The 25,817-nt window shown below is 43.7% G+C and overlaps 1 protein-coding gene across 4 annotated transcripts in view; it reads right to left on the reverse strand.

Annotated features, from left to right (window-relative positions):
• The window catches only part of LOC137375964 (organic cation/carnitine transporter 2-like), a 123,100-nt gene that overhangs the window by 79,331 nt on the left and 17,952 nt on the right, over positions 1-25,817 (reverse strand). For all 4 annotated transcript variants that reach the window (XM_068043770.1, XM_068043767.1, XM_068043769.1 and 1 more), the window contains exons 2-4: positions 17,812-17,915; positions 10,276-10,430; positions 3,073-3,244 (exon numbers count right to left, since the gene is read on the reverse strand). In XM_068043770.1, the coding sequence (XP_067899871.1) occupies positions 3,073-3,244; positions 10,276-10,430; positions 17,812-17,915 (431 nt within the window). The remainder of the gene's footprint in view (positions 1-3,072; positions 3,245-10,275; positions 10,431-17,811; positions 17,916-25,817) is intronic.

Raw genomic sequence — 25,817 nt, forward strand, 5'->3', positions numbered from 1 at the left:
TGCAGATTCCCCCTCCTCCCCACCCCCCCCGCCACAGTACCCACTTGCAGAGTTCTCCCTTCCCCCCACAGTACCCACTTGCAGAGTTCTCCCTTCCCCCCACAGTACCCACTTGCAGAGTTCCCCCTTCCCCCCACAGTACCCACTCGCAGAGTTCTCCCTTCCTCCCACAGTACCCACTTGCAGAGTTCTCCCTTCCCCCCACAGTACCCACTTGCAGAGTTCTCCCTTCCCCCCACAATACCCACTTTCAGAGCTCCCCCTTCCCCCCACAGTACCCACTTGCAGAGTTCTCCCTTCCCCCCACAGTACCCACTTGCAGAGTTCTCCCTTCCCCCCACAGTACCCACTTTCAGAGCTCCCCCTTCCCCCCACAGTACCCACTTTCAGAGCTCTCCCCTTCCCTCACATCTGCAGTTTGAGCTTAATGGCAAGGTTCGATGCTGAAAAAATTCAACTAGATAACAACGCATAAGTTACCTAACCTTAGCAGGCATGGAGGACTGCCACCTCAGTTGTACCAGCTTTTTAAAGATGGGAAAGTGAAGGCATGTGAGTGCCGCACGTCATGCAGAAGATCATGAAAGCCTGGTAAGATCCCGACGGATTATATACTGATGTATGCAAAACAGCATTTAACATATTGAAACAAAATCCCGTCGCCTTGCAGCGGAGGTGCCGCCACAGAACCTGACTGCCTCCGAGGAAATCAGAACCCGGCATTACGGCACCAGGTTCCGTGGCAGACTAACCTGCGTCGATTCTCTGACCACCCCGCCAGAAAACCTGTCTTCCAACGGTGCATAAAATTCAGCCCTCTGTCTCTCTCCCCCTCTCTCTTTGTCTCTCTCTCTTCCCCTGCTCAGTCTGCCTCTGTCTCTCCACCTGTGCTTTCTGATTCTCTTTCTCTCCCTACTCTCTCTGTCTCTCATCTCTATCTCCCTGCTCTTTTTCTATATGTCTCTCTCTCACTCCCCGCTCCCTGCACTTCACTTTCCACTCCCCGTCGGTGCACTCACCATAAAGGTGGATAATAGAGGAAGGTTGTGAATGCTGCCTCTCTACTTGGCAGCAGGGTCCTAACAAACCTACAGCTACCCGCTGAGGTGCCTCACATTCCAGCAATTTACATCCGCGGGCCAGCTGGAAACCTTTGGAGGGCTGGATTCTGGCCTGCGGGCAATATGTTGGACAACCATGAGTTATATGGTTCCCTTTGCTGGGTCAAAATCGTGAAACTCCCGAACAGCACTGTCCCTACATCAGACAGTTGTTCAAGAAAGTGATTTACCAACACTTTTTGAAGGGCAATTAGGGGTGGACAATGAATGTTGGCCTCGCCAACGATGCTCATATCCTATGAATGAAAAAAACCTCAGCGCTTTACATCCAGTGAAGTAACTTTGAACTGTTGTAATGTCGGAAATGTGGCAGCTGATTTGTGCACAGCAAGCTCCCACAAACAGCAATGTGATAATGACCAGATAATCTGTTTCAGTGGTAATATTGGTTGAAGGATAAATATTGGCCAGGACACCGGGGATAACTCCCCAGCTGAACGGTGAATAGACATTGGGACAAAATCATGTTGCCAAGTCACTCTAATTTGTTCTCTCCACCAACAGCAGATTCTTCAAGACACCCAATATCTTCAATGCTTCCTGATTCTGTTGACTTTTCCTTACCAACTCACTGATGTGAAGAATCCTTCAACCAAGATTCAATTGGCCACGCCGCAGTTGGTTACCTCTGAACCACTTTTGAATTGGATAGAGACATGTGCCTCAATGACAATGACAAATATTCTTGCAGGTAAATACAACCATGGCTGGAATTTTACATCCTCCTCGCAGAAACAGGTTGAAGGCAAGGGTGGGGAAAGGGGGTGTAAAAGTGAGTGGAAGGCAGGTGGTGCCGTTCCCGTCGCCTTTCCACCCAGGCTGCAATTTTACGAGTGGTGGGGAAGGTGACAGATACCCTGCCCATTCCAGGCCAATTAAGGCCCTTGAGTGGCCAATTAATTGCCACTTAAGGGCTCTTCCCGCTACCACGGGTATATTATCAGCAACGGACAGCTGGCTCAGCACCTCAGGAGGCTGCCCAGTGAAACCTGGCGGACTCCTTGCGGGTTGGGGGTGCCCTCCTGTAATGGTACCCTGTGACCCAAGGAGGGCCCCGACCACGGCGCAAGCCATCCCCACTGGAGCACATTCCCACCCCCCGCCCCGAGCTGACTCCCCCGCCTCTCCGGGGCCCAGCTGATTGTCTCCGGCAAGGCCCCACACAGTTACCTTAATCCTGCAGCCTCCTCCATTGTTGCTTCACTCGATGATACAGTCCCAGAAGTGGCCAGCACTCCCAGTGTTGCTGCTGGGACTAAGAGCTACTGGCCCGCTAATTGGACGGCAGCACTTGGAGGTGGGACTTCCTGCCTCAGAGGGGCGGGATTCCTGCCCGAGGCCAGTTAAGGACCTGAGTCACGTAAAATCATGGTGCGGCTTCCAGACCTGGCAGAGGCGGGCTTACCCCTGACTTTTTGGCCAAAATTCCAGCCCAAGCCTCACATTGCGAAATCCTTGCCACTAACTAAACTACCTGGTGGCCTATAAACTTTGCATTCGTGGTGGTTACAACGCTCGAAGAGGGCTGTAATTATATGCTGAGTCTGCATATGTTAAAGAAATAATTTGCCCAGGGAAGCATCACAGGTGAAAATAAGCCAGTTTTCATTTCACATGCAATGAAGATTGCGACACTTGGATGATTATCTGCTTCCCAACCCAGAAATGCTAAAGGCAGTTATAGTGCCCGATCCCTATTCAAGATCAGTGCAGGTAACTCAGTATACACCATAGTGTCATAGAGTTATACAACACAGAAACAGGCCCTTCGGCCCATCGTATCTGTGCCGGCCATCAAGCACCTATCTATTCTAATCCCATTTTCCAACAGTTGGGCTGTAGCCTTGTATGCTATGGCATTTCACATGCTCATCTAAATACTTCTTAAATGTTGTGAGGGTTCCTGCCTCTACCCCCCCCTTCAGGCAGTGTGTTCCAGATTCCAACTTACCACCACAAAGGAATGTACATCAGGCCAATGAGAGACAGGGTGAAAAGCAACGCCCGCCAGCTTCGTATGAAATATGCAACCAAAGGCAGGAACATATAGCCGCATGCATAAGAAATTCCAATTCCCAGCGTACAGTACGTAATCCGAATGGATTTCCCAAGAAGTTCTGATCCTATAAGAAGAGAATGACCAGGTTAAGGACAACAGTGATTGAGTTACTTCCTAATTTTATTTCAGTGCCTATTATCACCACACTAAAAGAAACTTTTCTTTATGTTTAGTTAAAAAAAACTTTCAGTAATTAAGTTGAATGTTCTTTAAACTTAATCCACAAACCAAGCTGTTTGAAGGATCCTGAATGCAGATGTCTGCTTAGTCCACCTTGTGTGCTTCTTAGAGACCAATGATTGAGCAGCATAAGCAGACATAACACAAAAGATGAAGCATGACACACGATAGGGAGAAGAGGGAAAAGAGTGCAATACATTTGGAAAACAATTGACAACAAAGTGAAGTTTAAAAGGCAATGTAAACAAGTGTTCTATCTTTGGCCAGAATGCCCTCCATAACTCTCCAATAGACCAGCAAAAGTGTCACTCTGATATGCTTGGTTCTCCACGGAGCAGATACTCGGGGGAGTCCCTTAAATGATATAGCTCAGGGTTGTCCAACATACGGCCCGCAGGCCAGGCTCCGGCCTGCCAAAGGTTTCCATCCGGCCCGTGGATGTAAGCTGTACCTGGGCCGTTTCTCAACCTCGCAGGGACTCCGTGACTGGAGATGAGAAATTTTTCATTGTCTTCTTCCACACAGTTGGTCAATTTTTTTAAAAATTGGAAGTCAGTTTCACAGCTAACAGCAGGAACAGCTGTTTCCCAACTTCCGAAAGATTTGGGGTTTTTTAAATGCCCGCCGGAAAACCCCAATTCTGTCCAAAGTTCAGAAACCACTGCTCCCACTCCGAGCACCTGTCAGATTAAGACCACTCCTGACAGAATGACATCAATCCGGAATACTCCACACCGCTACAAGTGTACAAGCAAACATTGACTACTTGTGCAAGCAAAAAGAAAATGCCAAGTATCTCACTAAATCAGTGTCTAACACAGTGAAGAGAAAGTAAATCAATAAATTAGTTTTCTCATTTAAAACTTCTTCACAAAAATGTACATTTGTTACTGTTTCGATTAATAGTAAGAAACATTTTAATGCATTTATCTTTCTGCAATTGTCTCACCGGCCCCCCATGTAAGACAAAAACTGTAATGTGGCCCTCCATGTGAAAAGGTTGGACAACCCTGATATAGCAAGTGATGCCATCCTGGGATTTCAGACAGGATCAATGTCAGGCAGAATGGCAGCTGGAAGCCCTGCTCTGCTGCCTTTCTGAGGCGCCTATAAGTTTCGGATTTCTTATAGAATTTCTCCCTTCCTGTTCCAGAAGTGCTGAAGTCAATTGTGACATCTGATCTACCACAATAACTAAGATCAGGTAACTCAGTATAAACCAGACATCAAGTCTTAGATCTTCTTATTCTAAATGACACTGAAGTTCCTGGGCTGCAGAGCGGCAGAATGGAAGCTTTCTGTTGGGGAGCGAAAGGTTAGGATTTTGGGTCAATTCTGTCCACACCCCCCATGCCAAGGAGGCATATTTGGGAAACTGCTGGTCTCCCTTGGGAAATTCTATCCAATCCACCCTTATGAAGCTTCATGGTCACTTACATAAATGAAAGCTTGTGTATGCCCCATTAAGGACCTTAAGAAGGCCCCAAGGATTCACAAGGGAAAGGTAATTGATCCTAGTGCCCACTTGCTCTATTGTGAGCATGAAATTGAAGGAAGAAAATTTTCATTGGGGTCTAAGTGAGCCTCTTCTTTGCCATCAAAATTGAATGCTGCCACTCTGACTTTCTGGCTGGTGGTCTGGAGCGGGCACTGCTGAAACACACTTGCAAGAGCAATGCATCCACCCCCGCCATTCTAATGATCTTGTCTCTGCAATTTGGGATGGGTTTGTAAACAGGCGTAGGTGGATGAGAGTTCTTTTCCGCTCCACCTACTTACATTGATGAAGCAGAATTCTTGGGATTTAACGGCTTATGTAACTTCATACTCCACAGCAAAACACATTTTGCTACTAAGTCATCAGAGAACTCCCTAATGTAGGTTTAGTAAAGTTCCATGTGAAGCAGTACAGCCTCACTCTTACAGTCTACAATGTTACAATAACAGCAGTGCTGGGTGGTTTGACATATTGGGCTGCATTTTAAGAGCCTGTCATCACTCTTGGCGACGGCCTCAAAAAATGCGCCACAGAGACGCCACCATCTCCCGTGCGGTGGCTCATTTAAATAACCGGGGCAGCCCATCCACCCCCCAAACGCATGGAGGGGCGGACTGTCCGACGCTGGCAATGGCATCAGCTGCCTGTGCATAGACGCTGGCGATATTTACAAAGGGTAGCCAGCCGACATATTTAAATTTTTAAAGGAATACCTCCCCAAAATGTATCTAATAAAATTCTAATGCCCCTTTCCCAACCTCAATAACAATTACAGTAAGTATTTGCCCTTCCCCCGCCCAAACACTTACCTTTGAATTCTGACTTCCACCCCCCCCCCACCCCAGACTGCACAAAGTTGAAAGTTCACCAGTCCCCACCATCCCCTACACTGATGATGCTTATTTGACCCTGTTACTCACCCCACCGCAATAAAAAATCTTAGCTCCTCCCCCTCAACTCCAATGTCATGCCGGCTTTCCCCAGACGGGGAATTGAAGGCACGGGAGTGCCAGCTGCAGCGGGCTCAGAAGATTCAAAGCAAGTTGATTTAAATTTATTCATCTCATTCATTTAAATATTTAAATCCAGGACCTGTCGTCCAGCGGCGGGAGGTCGCCATGGAGACTCGCCGCCGCTGGGAAGATCAGGCTGGACTCCCCCGGTATCGGGCTCCATGGCGGGCCTCAGCCTGAACAATCTTCCAATCAACGCCACCCCCACCCCCACCCCCGCCATGAAGCCTGACGTAAGGGGCCCAGTAAAATCCAGCCCACTAAATTTGGTACCTATCAGCATGGAAAATGGTATAGATGATCCCTCTGCACGAAATGTAAAATTCCTCTAGAGAAAGAGAATTAAAGATCAGAAAGGTTACATTAAACTTATACAGAATCTTGCTTAGACCACATCAAACAAAGGATACAGATGCACGAGAAGGTGTATAAAAGGATTTGCAAGGATGATGCCAGAATTGAAAGTTTATAACTATCAGGAAAGATTGTACAGGTTGGGGCTCTTTTCTCTGGAAAAGAGAAGGCTGAGATGTAAACTAATAAAGGTCAGTAAAATTATAAAGGAGTTTGATAGGATATACGTAAAGAAACTTTCTACGTGTGGGGAATCCAATACCAAGGGTCATAAATATAAGATAATCAACAAGAAATCCAGTAAATAATTCAAGAGAAACGTCTTTAGCTAGAGAGAGGTTAGAATGTGCAGCATGCTACTACATGGATATACAGCAAAATACTGCAGATGCTAATATTTCTAATATTTGCCAGTTCTGATGAAGGGTCACTGATCTGAAATGTTAACTCTGCTTCTCTCTCCACAGATGCTGCCAGACCTGCTGAGTATTTCCAGCATTTCTTGTTTTTATTTATGCTACTACATGGAGCAGTTGAGATGAATAAATCAGATGTAATTAAGGGGAGGCTTGATTAGTTCATGACAGAGAAAGAATTGGAAGGATACACTAATAAGATTGGATGAACTAAGGTGGGAAAGAGCTTGTGCCGAGCATAAATACTGGAATAGACCAGTTGGGCCAAATGACCTGCTTCCGTGATATAAATTCAGTAACACTGTTTCAAATTTCACTCATCATAGTCGAATCCCAGAGCACCCAAAATGAAAACCAGTGGTGTGCAAACCTGATGTAACTTCTCAGTATATTGATCACAGCCGAAGTAGTCTTTAAAAGAAAATTCTGCATCAAGAGACCAGACTGAGTATTTATACATGGAGGGGTCTAATTAGCGACAAATAGAGAGACACAAGAACAATATAATAATCTAAACTTATGGAACAAGCAGAATATTTACATAATTTTGATTTAATTGTAAACATAATAAATAAACATTAACTAAGAGTGACCATCTCACAAGTGTATGACAGATCCAATGTCCAAATACTCAGATTATATCTGAATCATCAATGATTTTCTCACAGTAAAAGAATGTCAAGAATGTACTTGTCAGCAGGACAGATGTTGTTTATTTGAGGGGATTTCATTGTGATGGCGCTGGGAATGCAGAAACTTTAGTAACTGATTGCAGTGAGTTGTATTTCATTTTTACTCATGGGGTTTAGTCCAGGGACAATAAAAAAATGTCTTACCGAATGATGTGACATTTACAGTGTTTAATTATTCCAACTACTCTGGGTCAAAGCAAGGGATTGATTCTTCACTCCTATCTGATGCTATGTGGCTCATGCATGACACCTGTACATGAAACTAGTGAAAGCAGGACAATTTCCATGTACAAAAGACATGCCTGAGCCTTATAGTACCAAATGGGAGTGAAGAATGAATCTCTTGCTTTGTTTAAATGTAAAGCTTGCAATGTTCTGGTCCCTGAGCTTGAGCACCAAGGATAGAAGACTTAATCTAATAGGAGGAATGCCAATGAGAACCAAAGCCTTATTCTAATCCACAGAATGCAAGATCTGACAGAGATAGCAAACATGTTAATATAGCGAGATAAAGTCAATAGATTAGGAGAAGACAAGTGGGCTGAATGGCTTATTTTTGTGCTTTAAATTCTATTTAACATAAACTTGATGCCAGTCATAAACCTAGAATTTCCACTTTGCTGGGGATGCTGCCAGAACTGAAGTTACATGGAAGGCTTCTAGAGTCCATCAGGGATATGACATTAATTGTGCATAACATGATACAACCATTGACCTGTAACTTGAATATGTCCACAAATATTTGTGTGGAAATATTCAAAGACAACCCAGTCTTCCAGCAGATAATCACAGATGTGGCAGTGACTGTTGGGGAGCCAAAGAATCAATTTGCTGCCTACCTGCCTGAATTCAAGCAGTACCAGGGATTAAACAAATTAGATCATAAAGTGAAATTGTGGGCTAGATTTTATAAGCTAAGAGCTTCCAAAATGGCAGTCCGCCTGTTTGGACTGCATGTTGCAGAGCCTCTGCGATATTTAGCATGGTAACTCATTTAAATGGTTCGGGTGGACGATCCACCCCCCACTGACCACGATAATGTGGAGGGGGGCGAGCGGTCCGTCCCCGGCAACAATGTCAGGCGCCACTGTACATGCGCCAATGCCGTTTTTAAAGGGCTTCGAGCCTTGCATTACAATTTAAATTTTTAAAGATACAGTGCTTTTAAAAAATGAAATAAATTCATCCTGACCCTCTCCTACCCACCACCCCAATACCATGGAAATAATAACCTGCCCTCTCCCTTCCCAAAACACTTACCTTGTGGTCCCTGACCTTCCCCTCCCCAACAAGGGTCATCAACTTTAAACCACCCCCTAGATCAATGAAATTAGTTTCACAGAGAATAACTGACCAGAAGGTCATGGAGCAAAGGCAAATGGTATGTTAATGGTGTACTGAAAGACAAAGCGTGAGTGCAGAGAGGGTGTTAATTGACAGAAAAATGAACAGCCCTGGCCCAAAGCACAAACATGAAAAAAAACGTAGGTAACCACATGGTAAAAGAATTAATGATGAAACAAACAAAAATAAAATAAACAAATAAAAAATAAAAATAACTAAAATAAAAGGTGAGGCCCGTCATGCTCTGAAATTATTGAACTCAATGTTCAGTCCAGCAAGCTGTAGCGTGCCTAATCAGTTAATGAGATGCTGTTCCTCGAGCTTGCATGATGTTCAATGGAACACTGCAGCATGCCCAGGACAGGTATGTGGGCTGGACAGCAGGGGTGTGTGTGTGTTGAAATGGCAAGCAACCGGAGGCTCGGGGTCATACTTTCGGACTGAGCGGAGATATTCCGCAAAGCGGTCACCCAATCTGCGTTTGGTCTCCCCAGTGTAGAGGAGACCACATTGCAAGCAGCAAATACAGTATACTAAATTGAAAGAAGTACAAGTAAATCACTGCTTCACCTGAAAGGAATATGGTTGAGTACAATTCTGCTGCTGCTGATGGCCCACAACGCCTCATGGATGCCCAGTTTTGCATTGCTAGATCTGTCTGAAATCTATCCCATTTAGCACGGTGGTAGTGCCACACAACACGCTGGAGGGTATCCTCAATGTGGAGACGGGACTTCGTCGTCAAATGGACTGTGCGGTGGTCACTCTTACTAATACTGTCATGGGCAGATGCATCTGTGGCAGGCATATTGGTGGGAAAGAGGTCAAGTATGTTTTTCCATCTTGTTGGTTCCCCCACCACCTGCTGCATACGTAGTCTAGTAGCTATCTTCTTTGGGACTCGGCCAGCTCAGTCAGTAGTGGTGCTACCGAGCCACTCTTGATGATAGACATTGAAGTCCCCCACCCAGAGTACATTTTGCGCCCTTGCCACCCTCAGTGCTTGCTCCAAGTGGTGTTCAACATGGAGGAGTACTGATTCATCAGCTGAGGGAGAACGGGAGGTAGTAATCAGCAGGAGGTTTCCTTGCCCATGTTTGACCTGATGCCATGAGACATCATGGGGTCTGGAGCTGATGTTGATGACTCCCAGGGCAACTCCCTCCCGACTGTATATCACTGTGCCGCCACCTCTGCTGGGTCTGTCCTGCCGGTGGGACAGGACATACCCGGGGATGGTGATGGCGGTGTCTGGGACATTGTCTGTAAGGTATCATTCACTTAACTCTAACTCCTTCCTGCACCACACCTCACCCCCAGTGGCTGCTTACAGTAAACGTGCTGTCATTCCTTAGATCGGTGCGAAGTGCCTGATTCACTGCTCTGCTCGCTATGACATATTCTAATTAGAAAACCAGGAAAAGCTGGAAGATGTTAGCAACGGCGAGATGCACGTTGTATATTATCAATCTTGCCATTACATGAAAATCTATGCCAACATGTAATGACCAGGACTTTGTGTCATACTGTGAGTGACAGAATCATCAAAGGTTGCAAGGACAGGCCGAATAATAGTACTGAGTGGTATGGACACTTACCAATAACAAAGGCAGCCACATAGTTTGAGATCTGTCCAATGCCTACAAGGAAATTAACCAGGCAGAATATTTCCCAGTTTGGTGAGAATACTTGAAGTATATTGAATCCAGTCTGTACAGCCATTGTCCCAAACAGAACTGCCTTCCGACCGAACCTGTAAAGCAGAACCAACCAAAGTTTCACATGTATACAGCACTGCACTTTTATTGACAAACATACACATAAATTGATGCACGTAGTTATACACATGCTAAATCATGTTTTTATGCACACACATGTACACTAGTGCATATGTCATATATATATTCTCAAAATTACATAAGTAGTCAAGAAAACAAAACACAGACACATCCATTTATGCTCATATTTACATAAAAACATACTGGGACAGAAAAAGCATGATCTGTCGGAAACATACCTGCCATAACTTTGATAAGTATGCACTGGAAAAGACTAGAAATTAAGTTGGGACCCAAATATTAAGGGTCTTGCCTCCGAGATACTGAGATAGCTTGATGCAGAGGGAGTAATCTCTGGTATTACAAAAAAAAAGTCATTGGTATAAGAGGAACAAGGCTGGAAGTGGGGTTGCCTGACATTATGAATTCCGCAACTCTAGCCTTCAAAAAGACCCAGTGTAGTGTCAGTGGAGACATTTTTGGTGCGATTAGGCCTACCTATCTGCTAAACAGTGGAGGTGGGGATCACCAGGGGTTCCAGGCTGAGCTTCTAGAAGAAAAGGATTTCCAATTTTAAAAAAACACTTCACTATGCCCCCTTACATAAAAGATCACTCTGGAAACTTGAAGATGCTGATGTTTTGGGAACCCAGCCTACCCTCTTCCTCACATGACCTGCCACTCCCCCATCAGTTACTCTTTATCTGACCTCCTGGCTACTTTGGTGAACAGGTGCCCTGGATGCTCACCAATGACGTGGGCAATGGCCATTATCTTCATAATGAAGGGATATCACTTTGGCCACGTAAACTTTGACAGGGTCAGTGACAAAGATTTTAGACAGATGCTACTCAGCATTTACAGTGGGATGCAGCACCTTACTGATTGCCAGTACTAAGCAAGCGTCTTCAGCCAAATTTGTTGAGTATATGATCTTATTCGACCTCCCTCTGATCTCCCCACCATCATAGATACCAGGGTCCATCCAATTTAGTTCATTCCTCAAGGCATTAAGGAAAATCTGACTGCGCTAGACACAGGTTATGGGCTAAGACAACATCCTGGTTGTAATGCTGAATATCCATGCACCAGTGTGAGCAAAGCCCCAAACTAAACTGTTTCAGTACAACTGTGACACTGGTATCTACCCACAATGAAGTGTGTGAAGTTAATGTTACAGTAGAGGAATAGGAAGTAGAGGTATTGGATAGGATAAAAATTGACAGAAAGGAGTTACTAAATAGGGTTTCATCATTCAAAATTAGTAAATCACACAGTCCAGATAGAATACATCTTAAGTTACTAAGGAAAGCTAGCTTGGAGATAGAAGAAGCTCTGACAACAATTTTTCAATCTTTCTTTGAATATGGGAATAGTGCTACAGGAATGGAGGATTATACATGTTATACCCCTGTTCGAAAAAGGGCAGAGGGATAAACCTGGTAACTATAGGCCAATCAGTCTAATGCCAGTTGTGTGAAAACTATTAGAGACTATTATCAAGTACAAAATGAATTCTCACTTGGGGAAACATGAGTTGATAAGGGATAGCCAGCCAAAGCCAAATTGCATCTGAGTAGACAAATTGAGTTCTTTGCTTAAGTAACTAAGTTTTAAGGTACTTGTGGATAAGGATAAGAGGAGTCCTCGGGGGAAGGTGCTAAATTGGGGGAAGGCTAATTATAACAATATTAGGCAGGAACTGAAGAATTTAGATTGGGGGCGGCTGTTTGAGGGTAAATCAACATCTGACATGTGGGAGTCTTTCAAATGTGAGCCTAGTCAAAAAGAAAAAGGAAGCATTTATAAGGGCTGGAAGGTTAGGAACAGACGAAGCACTTGAGGAGTATAAAGACAGTAGGAAGGAACTTAAGCAGGGAGTTAGGAGGGCTAATAGGGGTCATGAAAATTCATTGACAAACAGGATTAAGGAAAATCCCAAGGCTTTTTATACATATATAAAGAGCAAGAGGGTAACCAGGGAAAGGGTTGGCCCACACAAGGACAGAGATGGGAATCTATGTATGGAGCCAGAGGAAATGGGCGAGGTGCTAAATGAATACTTTGCATCAGTATTCACCAAAGAGAAGGACTTGGTGGATGATGAGCCTAGGGAAGGGAGTGCAGATAGTCTCAGTCATCTCATTATCAAAAAGGAGGAGGTGTTGGGTGTCTTGCAAAGCATTAAGGTAGATAAGTCCCCAGGGCCTGATGGGATCTACCCTAGAATACTGAGGGAGGCAAGGGAAGTAATTGCTGGGGCCTTGACAGAAATCTTTGCATCCTCATTGGCTACAGGTGAGGTCCCAGAGGACTGGAGAATAGCCAATGTTGTTCCTTTGTTTAAGAAGGGTGGCAAGGATAATCAAGGAAATTATAGGCTGGTGAGCCTTACGTCAGTGGTAGGGAAACTATTAGAGAGGATTATTTGGGACAGGATTTACTCCCATTTGGAAACAAACAAACTTATTAGCGAGAGACAGCATGGTTTTGTGAAGGGGAGGTTGTGTCTTACTAATTTGATTGAGTTTTTTGAGGAAGTGACGAAGATGATTGATGAAGGGAGGGCAGTGGATGTTATCTATATGGACTTTAGTAAAGCCTTTGACAAGGTCCCGCATGGCAGACTGGTACAAAAGGTGAAGTCACACGGGAACAGAGGTGAGCTGGCAAGATGGATACAGAACTGGCTCGGTCATAGAAGACAGAGGGTATCAGTGGATGGGTGTTTTTCTGAATGGAGGGATGTGTCTCGTGGTGTTCCCCAGGGATCAGTGCTGGGGCCTTTGCTGTTTGTAGTATATATAAATGATTTGGAGGAAAATGTAGCTGGTCTGATTAGTAAGTTTGTGGACGACACAAAGGTTGGTGGAGTTGCGGATAATGATGAGGATTGTCAGAGGATACAGCAGGATATAGATCAGTTGGAGACTTGGGCGGAGAAATTGCAGATGGAGTTTAATCCGGACAAATGTGAGGTAATGCATTTTGGAAAGTCTAATGCAGGCGGGAGGTATACAGTAAATGGCAGAACCCTTATTGACAGGCAGAGAGATCTGGGCGTACAGGTCCACAGGTCACTGAAAGTGGCAACGCAGATGGATAAGGTAGTCAAGAAGGCATATGGCATGCTTGCCTTCATCGGTTGGGGCACAGAGTATAAAAATTGGCAAGTCATGTTGCAGCTGTACAGAACCTTAGTTAGGCCACACTTGGAATATTGCGTGCAATTCTGGTCGCCACACTACCAGAAGGACGTGGAGGCTTTGGAGAGGGTACAGAGGAGGTTTACCAGGATGTTGCCTGGTCTGGAGTGGATTAGCTATGAGGAGAGGTTGGAAAAACTCGGATTGTTTTCACTGGAACGACGGAAGTGGAGGGGCGACATGATAGAGGTTTACTCAGTTATGAGCGGCATGGACAGAGTGGATAGTCAGAAGCTTTTTGCCAGGGTGGAAGAGTCAGTTACTAGGGGACGTCGGTTTAAGGTGCGAGGGGCAAAGTTTAGAGGGGCTGTGCGAGGCAAGCTTTTTACACAGAGGGTGGTGAGTGCCTGGAACTTGCTGCCAGGGGAGGTGGTGGAAGCAGATACGATAGCGACGTTTAAGAGACATCTTGACAAATACATGAATAGGAAGGGAATAGAGGGATATGAGCCCCGGAAGTGCAGAAGGTGTTAGTTTAGGCAGGCATCAAGATTGGTGCAGGCTTGGAGGGCCGAATGGCCTGTTCCTGTGCTGTATTTTTCTTTGTTTGTTCTTTGTTCTTAGCACTAATGAAGGTAGTGCTGCTGGTGTTGTGTATATGGACCTACAAAAAGTTCTTGATAAAGTATTGCAGAACAGACTTATTTGAAAAATGAAAGCACCTGGTGTTAAAGAGACAGTGGTAACTTGGATACAAAATTGGCTGAGGGATGGGAGGTATACAGTAGCGATTGACAAATGTTTTTTCTGACAGGATGGAAATATGCAGTGAGGCCAACCAGGAGTCAGTATTAGGACCATTGTTTTTCCTGTTGTATATACAACAACCTGGACTTGGGTATAGGGAGTACAATTTTGAAGTTTTCAGATGATACAAAAGATGGCAATGGAGTAAATAGTGAACGGGACAGTAGCAGACTTCAGGACATAGACTGATGAAAATGGACAGACACATGGCAGATGCAATTTAATGTGAAGAAATGTAATGTACTTTGGGAGAAACAAAGTGGAGTGGCTGTTTAATCTAAATGGTAATATTTTGAGTTGTGGCGTGGGGCAGTGGTGGCGGCGGGGGGGTGGTGGGGTGGGGCGGCAGGTGTGTGGGTGGTGCAAAAGCAGAGGAACCTGAGGGTACATATTCATAAATTTCTGAAGCTGGAAGGGCAAGTTGATAAGGCAGTTAGGAAAGCATACTGGATACTTGGCTTTGTTAATAGAGGGATTGAACAAGAATAAAGGGAATCATGCTAAACCTTTGCAAATCACTGGTTAGTCTCAGGTAGAGTATTGTGTACCATTCTGGGCACCACACTTTAGCAAGATGTCAACGTCCCAGAGACAGTACAGAGGATGTTTACCAAGCTGATGCCAGGAATGACGGAGTTCAGTTATGTGAAGAGATTGGAGAATCTGCGATTGTTTGCCTTAGAACAGAGAAGGGTAAGGGAAGACCTAATAGAAGTATTCAAAATTATGAGGGGCTTTGATAGAGCAAGTGGAGAGAAACTATGGAATCAGATTTCATAGGAATTTTCAAAAGGCAATTGGACATGTACTTGAACAGGATTAATTTGCAGGGTTATGGGGAAAAGTCAGGGCATAGGTCTATGTTGGAATGATCTTTCAAAGAGCCTGCACAGATATGACAGGCCAAATGGCTTCTTCAGTGCTGTAAGATTCTTCTATGATTCGAGTGTGGAATATTGCTCAGGTATGTGCTATACATTCAAAAAGGATAAACCCAACCTGACTTCAAAGGAAAGTTGGGAAGGGTGTATAAAGGGTGGCTGATCTATTAGTGCCTGGTTTACACGATGACAGAAAGTTAAAAATACTCCCACAGTCACTTGAACATGAACAAATGCTTTCATACTCATTAAGAATACACATTCATTCATTCACACACTCTCTAATATACACTCAATTTCATACAAGCACAGAAGTTCATACAAACACTCACTTATATATCCATCTTCAGAAAAGCTGTCAGAGATATGGAAATAAAATTATTCTCACTGTCCTTTTATTCTTCAACACAATTTATTTTGCAATGTAGAAATGTAGCACACTGACTGCAACAGTTGAGAATGTGACTCACCACCACCTTTACAAGGGCAATTACAGCTGGGCTATAAATGCTGGCCTTGCCAGTGATGCTCATATCCCGCGAAAGAATAACAAAATAACAGTGAAGCACAAAGAACAGATCAGAGAGGTGAAATAGTGGGCCGGGTTTACCGCCCACCCTGATGTTGGGGGTCATGGCGGTGTGAGGGGGGGAGCCGTAAAATGCCTCTGGCAGAGGCCTCCCTGGGCCTCGACGCCAGGAAGGCCTGGCCTCATATTGCTGGCAGTGGCAAGGCCTCATGGCGCCTTCATCCCGCTGCTCGGCAACGGGACCTAAATTTAAATAAGTTAATTTAGTTAATAACTGAATTAAATACTTACCCGCTCCCGCTGTCTGTTCCGGTGCCAATATTGGAGCTGTCAGCCAGCACTCCGGTGCTGTTGGATCTTCGACCAGTGATGTTAGGTGTAACAATGGTGGGGAGGGGGGTAAGTTAATTTTCTCAATGCAGGGGAGGGTAAAATGAATTTCATTGGTCCAGGAGGTTGTGGGAAGGGTTAAAGATCAAAGTTTATGAACTTTGGGAAAGGAAGGTCAGGTGCAAAAGGTTAGTATTTTGGGGGAGGGAGGGCAAGGAATGAATTGTTTGGTCATTGGGAGGATGCGAGAGGGGCTTGAAACATTTATTAAGTTTTTTTTTAGTGAAGTCTAAGCATTTGTTTCCTTAAAAATTCAAATTAAATGTAAGAGCTTGAAGCCCTTTAAAAATGGCGCCGGACGCCTTTGCCAGGGATGGACCGCCCACCCCCTCCACGTCATCGGGGCGGGGGGCACAGTCCACCCCAGCCATGTAAATGAGCCGCCGCATTTAATATTGCAGTGGCTCTGCGGAGTAAAGCCATTTTGTACGGCCGCTGCCGATTACAGCAGCAGCAAAATAAAATTCAGCCTAGTATCAGAGATGGTTTTTCACCCATTTATTTAAGCGGATTAATACATTTGGTAAAATAATAGAAATGAACTTCATATAATTGCATTTCCTCAATAAAGGTAAATTCACACTATGGAATGTTATATCTTTAATCCATGAACTTGTTGATTAAATCTTAAATACATTTTCAGACAGCCACCTTCTTTACTACATTTGCTGTAGAAGATATTCAAATCTGTCTCTTAAATCATTTTATCTGCTGTCAGGCAAAGGCCCCATCTGCCAAGACTGAGGCACAAATTATTTTGCCACATGAACATTAAAACTTAAAATTGCAAGCCCCTGACTGGAAGGACATTTGCATAGTACTAGCAGTGTTGGAACAATGGGGACCCAGTTGTTGCTTCCCCAATACACAGAAGAAGTTGTCAGACCAGTTTTAGTCATATGACTAACTGGCTGTTGCAGAGAATTTGAATTTCCAACAAAGGATTTGAATTGAGACAAAGCCGTGTGCTCATGGAGTGAAGATCTCTCCTGGAACTGAAGCAAGAATTACCTCCTCTCCTGTTTGCCGTCATCTCGCTCTCACCAGCTTCGGAAACCACTGAAGACACTCAAAGAGAGAAAAGCCTCCCAAGTGAACAAGGTTTAAGAAGAATACTGGGCCCAACAAAATGCAAGACCATATCTTCAATCAAGGACTACAGCGAGCTCGAAAAACAGTAACCAAATAGTGCCTCAAACTGTTTTACTTATCTTTTCTTCTGCTCTTTTCTGTCCCTATTTGCATGTGTGTACGGCATGTGCATGCTAACGTGAGCATGTCGTATATCTGTAAGCGTCAACCGTATTAAGGTTTAATAAATTTCATCTTTCTTCTCTAAACCAAAGAAAGCCTATTTGTGCTAATTTCTTTGCCTGATAATTAGAAAGTTGTGAACAATGATTCACAAAAGGGGGAGCTCAAAACATAGTGTGTTTAAAATTAAACCCTGTTACAATAAGACCAGGTGAAGATAGACACATTTCTCACCTGGTTGTAACACTGCCTCCAGCATAGGAGTACACAATCAATTGGCCAAACAGTTGAACAATTTCTAAAATAAATAAAGTCTTTCCAACAGAGATGAATAAAGGAAATCACTCACCTGTCTGATAACATTCCAGAAAAAAAGGAGCCAACCAGCACTCCTAGGAAGTATATCGACATAGAAAGTGGCATTTTCCAGTCTGAGTTACACACCAAATCCCACTGAAAAACAAAAGGAAAAATTCCAAACACATGAACTTAGCCAAAATTACAGGCAAAAGATTTTACTGCATTGGATCTAAGAATGTGCACTCTACATCATCAGAATGGATAGAAACAGAATACTAGAAAAGCGCATTCAGCTCACTAAACCAACTATGAGGTCAGCCCAACCTCCGTGGCAGCAATTCACACCTCAGGGTTGGCCCAGTTAAGTATCTGGCCACTGGTAACCTTAAGAATGTTGATGGTGGGGGATTCAGTGATGGTAATACCATTGAACATCAAGGGGAGATCGTTAGATTCACCCTTGTTGGAGATGATCACTGTTTGGCACTTGTCAGCCCAAGTCTAAATGTTGTCCAGTTCTTGTTGTATGCCAACACAGCGTGCTTCAGTATCTGAGGAGTTGAGAATGGTACTGAACACTGTCCAATCATCAGTGAGCATTCCCACTTCTGACCTTATGTTGGAGGGAAGGTCATTGCTGAAGCAGTTGAAGATGGTTGGGCTTACGACATTACCTTGAGGAACTCCTGCAGCAATATCCTGGGGCTGAAGTGATTGGCTTCCAACAACCATACTCATCTTCCTTCATGCTAGGTATGACAAAACCAGTGGAGAGTTTTCCCCAAATCCCATTGACTTCAATTTTGTTAGGGCTCCTTGATGCCACGTGCGGTCAATGCTGCCTTGATGTCAAAGGCAGTCACTCTCACCATTGATTATTGAAATTTAAATTACATTGTTTAAGAAAGAGTTCTGAGCATGATGTTTTCACAAGAAAACATTCTGCAATTCATGTATTTGTGGAATTGAAGGCAAATTATTGACCTGGTTAAGAAATTGACTGTTGGTAGGGAAATTGAGTAGGTACTCTAACTAGCAGGATGTGACTAGTGGCATCCCACAAGGATCTGTGTTGTGGCCTCAATTGTTCACTGTATTTATTAATGACTTGAATAACGGAATAGAAAACCACAAATCCAAATTTGCTGATGATGCAAAGATAACCAACATTGTAAGCCTTGTAGATGAAAGCATAAAATTAGAAAAAGATATTGATAGATTAAGTAAATGGAGAAAATTGCAGCAAATGGATTTCAACATAGTGTTACAACTAGGTGAGGAAGGGGTCTCAGGCTCCCCTCTTGCCCTTTTCCTGGTTTGGCCGTAACAGGGTTTAACTTTTAAATGACGGTGGTTTTAGCTCCATCTCAGTGAGTCCTTGCTCACAGCTCTCTAATTGTAACTGTAAAGGAATCAAACAGACAGGCTTTCTCAGGTTTAAACAAGAAAGGTGTAATTTTGTTAACCTGAAAGCTCTAACTCAGTTAAAACTACTAAAAATATGCAACACGACCACGCTAGCATGCATACGTGATACACACACAAATAGATACAGAGAAGTAGAAATAATTAAAGAGGGGAAGGTTTGAAGTAGTAGATGGAATTCAGTTACGATTGTTGGTTTGCTGTGAAATCTTTGATTAAAGTTAAGTCTTGCAGTTCTCATTGGGGCCCAGTGCACACTTTCAAACCTGTTTTGCCAGTACCAAAAGGCTGCAGGTGTCTTCTATCTTGAGGCTTAAGTTACTTCCGTGTGTCCCTGGAACTTTGCATGAGAGAGAGAGACCTTGCTTCTCTTTGGTTTTCAAAATGCAGTCTGCCTCAAAATTTTACTGTGTTGCACAATTCAATCAATTCTCAGGTTGGCCATCAGGTTAGTCATGTGACTCGACTCGCTCTTTGCTTTCCACAGGATCGCCTGCAAGGATTGTTGATTCTTCAAAGCTTGCGAGACACACTCAATGGCAGGGGAGGGGGGTGGGGGGGGGGGGGCAGCTGCGGTTGGAATGCTGGCTCTTACACAGACAATGAATCTCAATGTCTTTTGATCATCACTATTGACAAAACCCATCTAGGTAACTGCATCAGGGAGCACTCCCATTGTCTCTCTAGACAACTGTCTTTCAGAATGCAAATATACAGCCATGTTTTCAGCCACTGCTCTGTGGTCTCTTTTAAACAAGTTATGTTCTATGTCCAGTAACAGTTCAAATAGTGTTCCATATGACAAAATTAATATGTTTCCATTTGGCAGATGTGGTTTCCATCACAGTAGGCAAATATGAGGTTATCCAATTTGAACCTAAAAAGGATGGAACAGTGTACTTTGTAAATGGTGAAAAGCTGGAAAATGTGGAGGTCCAAAGAGAGTAAAGAGGGGTCCAGGTACATAGATCATTAACATGTCATGAACAGGTACAGAAAATAATCAAAAAAGCTAATGGACTGCTGGTCTTTATATCTAGAGGACTAGAATTCAAGGGGTAGAAGTCATGCTTTGGCTATATAAAGCCCTAGTTAGAACACACCTGGTGTACTCTGAGCAGTTCTGGACATTATGCCTTATGAAGGATATATTCACCTTGGAGGGAACGCAGTGTAAATTTACCAGAATGATACCTGGACTCCACAAATTAGGATTGTGTCCCCTGTAATTTAGAAGGTTAAAGTTGAACAGATAGCGGAGATTGAGAGAAACTATTTCTGCTGGCTGGAGAGTCGAGGAATAGGGGGGCATAGTTAAAAAAATTAGAACCAGATCTTTCAGGGATGAAATTTGGAAACTCTTCGACAAAGGGTGGTAGAAGTTTAGAACACTCTTCCTCAAACGGCAATTGATGCTATATTTTAAATTTAAAATCTGAACTTGATAGTTTATTTTTAACCAAAAACATTAAGGGATATGAGGTAAAGGTGGATATATGGAGTTAGGTCACAGATCAACCATGATCTCAGTGAATTGCAGAACAGAGTCAAGGCCTTCTCCTGTTCCTATGTTCATCAGAATCAGATTAATTAAAACATTATTTAGAATTTACAGCACAGAAACAAGCCATTCACCCCAACTAGCCCATACTCCACAGAACCCTCCTCCCACTCTACTTCACCCAATCCTATCAGCCTATTCTTCTATTCCTTTCTCTCTTATACACTAATCTAGCTTCCTCTTAAATACATGTATGCTATTTACCTCAACTACTGCATAAGGTAGAAAGTTCCACATTCTAATCTCTCTCTGGTTAAAAACATTTCTCCTTAATTCCTTATTGGAGTTATGAGTGACTATGTTAAATATATATATATGTTCCCTGGTTTTGGACTCTCCCTCAAGTGGGAACAGCTTTTCTAAGTCTACCCTATCAAATCCCTGCATAATTTTAAAGACATTTTTTCAGTCATGCCTCAGCCTTTCATTTTCTAGAGAATGCAGCCCAGCCTGTCCAGACAATCCTGACAATTACAATGTCTCAGTTCTGGTATCATGCTCGTAAAACGTTCTTACACTTTCTCCAATGCCTTTAAATGCTTTTTGACTGATTGCAATTGTTCGGATAAGTCCCTGGAATAAAGTAAGCTTTCAAATCAAATGTAACAATTAATTTCCAAGTCTGAAACCTTATGACATTTAAAATAAAGAACAATGATTTAACTTTACCTGCCAATCTACTAACAAAAAATACTTAATTCAAATAAGGACTCAAGAACATAAGAAACAGGAGTTGGAATAGGCTACTTGGTCCTTGGAGCTTGTTCTGACATTCAAGAAGATTAATGTTGATCTTTTACCTCAACTCCACTTTCTGCACTGTCCGCAAATCCCTTAATTCTCTTAGTACCTGAAAAAACCTATCAACCTCTGTCTTGAATATACTCAATGGCTGAGCATCCACAGTTCCCTGGGACGGAGAATTCTAAAGATTCAAAACTTTTTGAACGAAGAAATTTCTTCTCATTTCAGACTTAATTGGCTGACGCCTTATTCTGAGACTGTAACCCTGTGTTCTGGATTCCCCAGCCAGGTGAAACATTTTCTCAGCGTCTAACCTGTAAAGCCCCTTAAAAATTGTATGCGTTTCAATTAGATCACCTCTCATTCTTCTAAACTCCAGGGAATATGGGCCTAGTCTGCTATATCTCTCCTGATAGGACAATCCCCTCAAACCAGGAAATAGTTGTTGCACTCCCTCTGTGCAAAGTAGGCCCTTCCTTAGGCAAGGAGACCAAAACTGCACACAATACTCCGAATGTGGCCTCACTAATGCTCTGTATTAAGATTTTTTACTCTTACTCTTTGTAACAAAAGCTAACATACCATTTACCATGCTAATTGCTTGCTGTACCTGCATATTAGCTTTCTATGATTCATGTATAAGCACACCCAGATCCACCTGAATGCAAACATTTCCCAGTCTCTCACCATTCAAAATATATGCTATATTTATTTTTCCTACCAAAGTGGATGCTTATATACTTTGCTACATTGCCATGGCCTTGCCCACTCAACCAACCTGTCTAGATCCCTCTGCAGCCTCTTTGCATCCTCCTCACCGCTTATTTTCCTACCTAACTTTGTATGGTCAACAAACTTGGCTGTGTTATATACAGTCCCCTCATCTAAGTGTTACAACCCCAGTTTGAGCACTCATGTTAAAATATGAGATATGAACCCCTAGACCAATTCAAATTACACAAGATTTCACTTTTTATTACTTTTATTATAACAACTAAACTAAAAGAAATCCTTATTAACTAAATAGTAGTTTATAAGTAGCTGATACCCCAAATTACAAAGAAAGGAAGTTTCTTTATTTCTGAAACAATTGAAAACCTCACACCACACTTATACATTACACAGTCCTCTTTAATGGCAAAATCTTTGCAGTTAAAAGTCCCAAACTCTTCCCAGTTGCAATGGGTTGGATCTCCCAGACCTTTCTCCATGAATCTGTCCTTGACACTATTGCTGCAATTTGTACCATTCACCAGTGGAAATACACTTTCATTAAAAGCGAAGGTAAGCTGAGAAGGAATAGTTTTATTCAAAGTATTCCCTTATTTTATCAAAGAAAATAATAGCAATTGCAGAACTGTTTGTTTGATGCCTCTGTAAAAATTTCACCAGCATGGAAATACTTGAATTTGTCACAACACTAAGGAGACACCCAACCCAGGAGATCGTGCTATAGACTGGGATTGTATAACCTTCGCTATTCCAGTTCTTGCCCTGATAAACAAGACTGATCAGCACAAATAGTGACAAGTTCTTTCCTGCAGCTATGGAATGTGAAATTATAGTAGGAAAAAGTTGAATTGTGAAATAGCTACAGGTCTCAGGTTACAGTACTGAGTTCCTCCACAAAAATGCTTTCAAGTACCATACAGGTAGTAATTTAATGGCTGGCAATAGTAGCAATTTATAGATAGCATCCTGAACAAACTATTTTAATGTACTATATTACAGTCAGAAATGCAATACTGTAATACCTGGTGGACTTCCTTGTGGATCTTGGGGAGGTGGTGAAGGGTGCCCTCCTGATCAGGCACTCTGTGCCCCATGAAGGACCCCCCAGCAGCACGGGCCTGTCCTGTTAATACAAGCTCCCTGCCCTGCTCTCCGACCTACCCCTCCCTAGCCGATTGTCCCTGGTGAGGCCTGATCCCCCCTTACCTGCTCCAAGGCTGGAGTCGGTCATGGCTCCTCTCGCTGGGTGCATTCCAAACAGTGGCCACCGCTCCCAGTGTCATTGCTGAGACTGAAGAGCTGCCAGCCCTCTGATTGGCTGGTAGCTCTTCGAGGCAGGATTTCCTGTCTCAGAGAGGAGGTAGTCCTGACCGAGGCCAATTAATGGCCTGGGCCACGCAAAATAGCAGCGTGATTTCTAGGCCCGGCAGAGGCGGGCTTGCCCCTGACTTTTAAGCTGGTGGGCGTGGCTACCATCTTAAAGTTACATTCCGGCTTCTGATTTGCATACTGTAATTAGACTCTTGCCTCCTTCTAATGGGAGTCCGAGCCACCTATTTCACGGAGTTTGCAAAATTACAATTGTCCAGATGGCAGGAAGTTCCTCATTACGATTTAAGTCTTGTTACTTCTTTTAAATTCATTCTGGTGATATGGGCCTTATTAGCAAGGAAGGCATTTATTGCCCATCCATAGTTGCCCTTGACAAGGTTTTTGTGAGTCATCTTCTTGAGCTGTAACAGAACATTTGCTGAAGCTACTCCCACAGGACTTTTAGGTAGGGAATTCCAGATTTCTTGACACAGTGACTATGAGAAACAGTTCAAGTTGGTTGGTTTGTGACCTGGAAGAGAAGTTGGTGATGATGGTGTTCCACGTACCTGCTATCCTTGTCCTTCTAAGTGCTGGAGATTGCAGGTTTGGGATGTGCTATCGAAGAAGACTTTGCAAGTTGCTGCAGTGCATCCTGTATATAGTGCACATTGCAGTCAAGGTACACTGGCGGTGGAGGGATTAGATGTTTAAGGTGGTAGATCATGCAAACTGCTTTGTCCTGGATTGTGTTGAGCTTCCTGAGTGTTGTTGGAGCTGCACTCATCCAGGCCATTGGGGAGGATTCCATAACACACTGGACATGTGGTGGAAAAGGTTTGGGGAGTAAGGAGTTGAGCCACTTGCTGCAGAATACTCAGCCTCTGGTCTGCTCCAGTAGCCACAACATTTATGTGGCTTGTCCAGTTGAGTGTCTAATCAATGCTGATGGTGAGTGATTCAACAATGATAAGGCAATTGAATGTCAAGGGGAGATGGTTAGACTCTCCCTTGTTGGAAGTGGTCATTGCCTGGTACATATGTGGCATGATTGTTACTTACCATGTATCAGTCCAAGTCTAGATGGTGCCAGATCTTGCTGCATGCAGGCATGGACTGCTTCATTGCCTGAGGAATTGCAAATGGAGATGACATTGTGCAATTATCAGTGACAGCCCACTTCTGACTTTATGATTGAGGGAAAGTCATTGATGAAGCAGCTAAAGAAAATTGCACCAGGCTGCTGTCCAGAAGAATTCTTGCAAAAATGTACTGAAATGATTGTCCTCCGACAGTTACAACCATCTTCCTTTGTGCTGGGTATCACTCTAGTCACTGGAGAGTTTTCCTCCTAATTCTCACTGACTTCAGTTTTATTAGGGTTCCCTGATGCCACACTTGGTTGGATGTTGCCTTGATATCAAAGGCAGTCACTCTCATATCGTAGCTGGAATTCAGCTCTTCTGGTCATGTTTGGACCAAGGTTGTAATGGGGTCTGGAGCAAAGTGTACTGGCGGAACATAAACTGAGGGTTGGTGAGCAGGTTATTGGTAATTAAGTACCACTTGATATCACTGTTGATGGCTTCTTTCATCACGATGCTGATGATTGAGTGTACACTGATACATACCTCATTGTACCTATGCTGATGGGGTTAGATGAAGAAAGTTTGGAGGAGTCTGATGTGGATCAGAACCAGCTTGGTCGAATAGCCTGTCTCTGTTGACTCTCTATAATTATGGGTAGGATTTTATCCTGCTCTTGGAGATGGGAATGAAGGCTTGGGGGTGGGGGCAAACAAAATGGCAAGGGGTGCTGTTCCTGACATTGTCGCGGCCCCTTGCCATTTTGTCTGGACCGGGGAAAGCCAAAGACAGCCTTCCAAACCTGGCCAATTTGAGGCCCTTAAATGGCTAATTAAGGGCCACTTAAGGGCCTATTCCCGCCTGCACTCCAATATTGTGGGGACCGGAGGGGCCTGCCGTGCGCATGGAAATGACACCAGATGAGACCTGGCTATCTGCTATCGGGGTCGGGGGAGCCATCCTTTGGTGGCATTTTATGGCTCATAGAGGGCACCCTAGTGGCAGTGGGGGAGACAGTGGAATAGTGGTAATATCTCTCTTTCTCTTTGGCCTCCTTGTCTCGAGAGACAATGGGTAAGCGCCTGGAGATGGTTAGTGGTTTGTGAAGCAGCGCCTGGAGTGGCTATAAAGGCCAATTCTAGAGTGACAGACTCTTCCACAGGCGCTGCAGATAAAATTGGTTGTCGGGGCTGTTA

The sequence above is a fragment of the Heterodontus francisci genome, chromosome 12 (genome assembly GCF_036365525.1).
Source record: "Heterodontus francisci isolate sHetFra1 chromosome 12, sHetFra1.hap1, whole genome shotgun sequence".
Lineage (NCBI taxonomy): Eukaryota > Metazoa > Chordata > Chondrichthyes > Heterodontiformes > Heterodontidae > Heterodontus > Heterodontus francisci.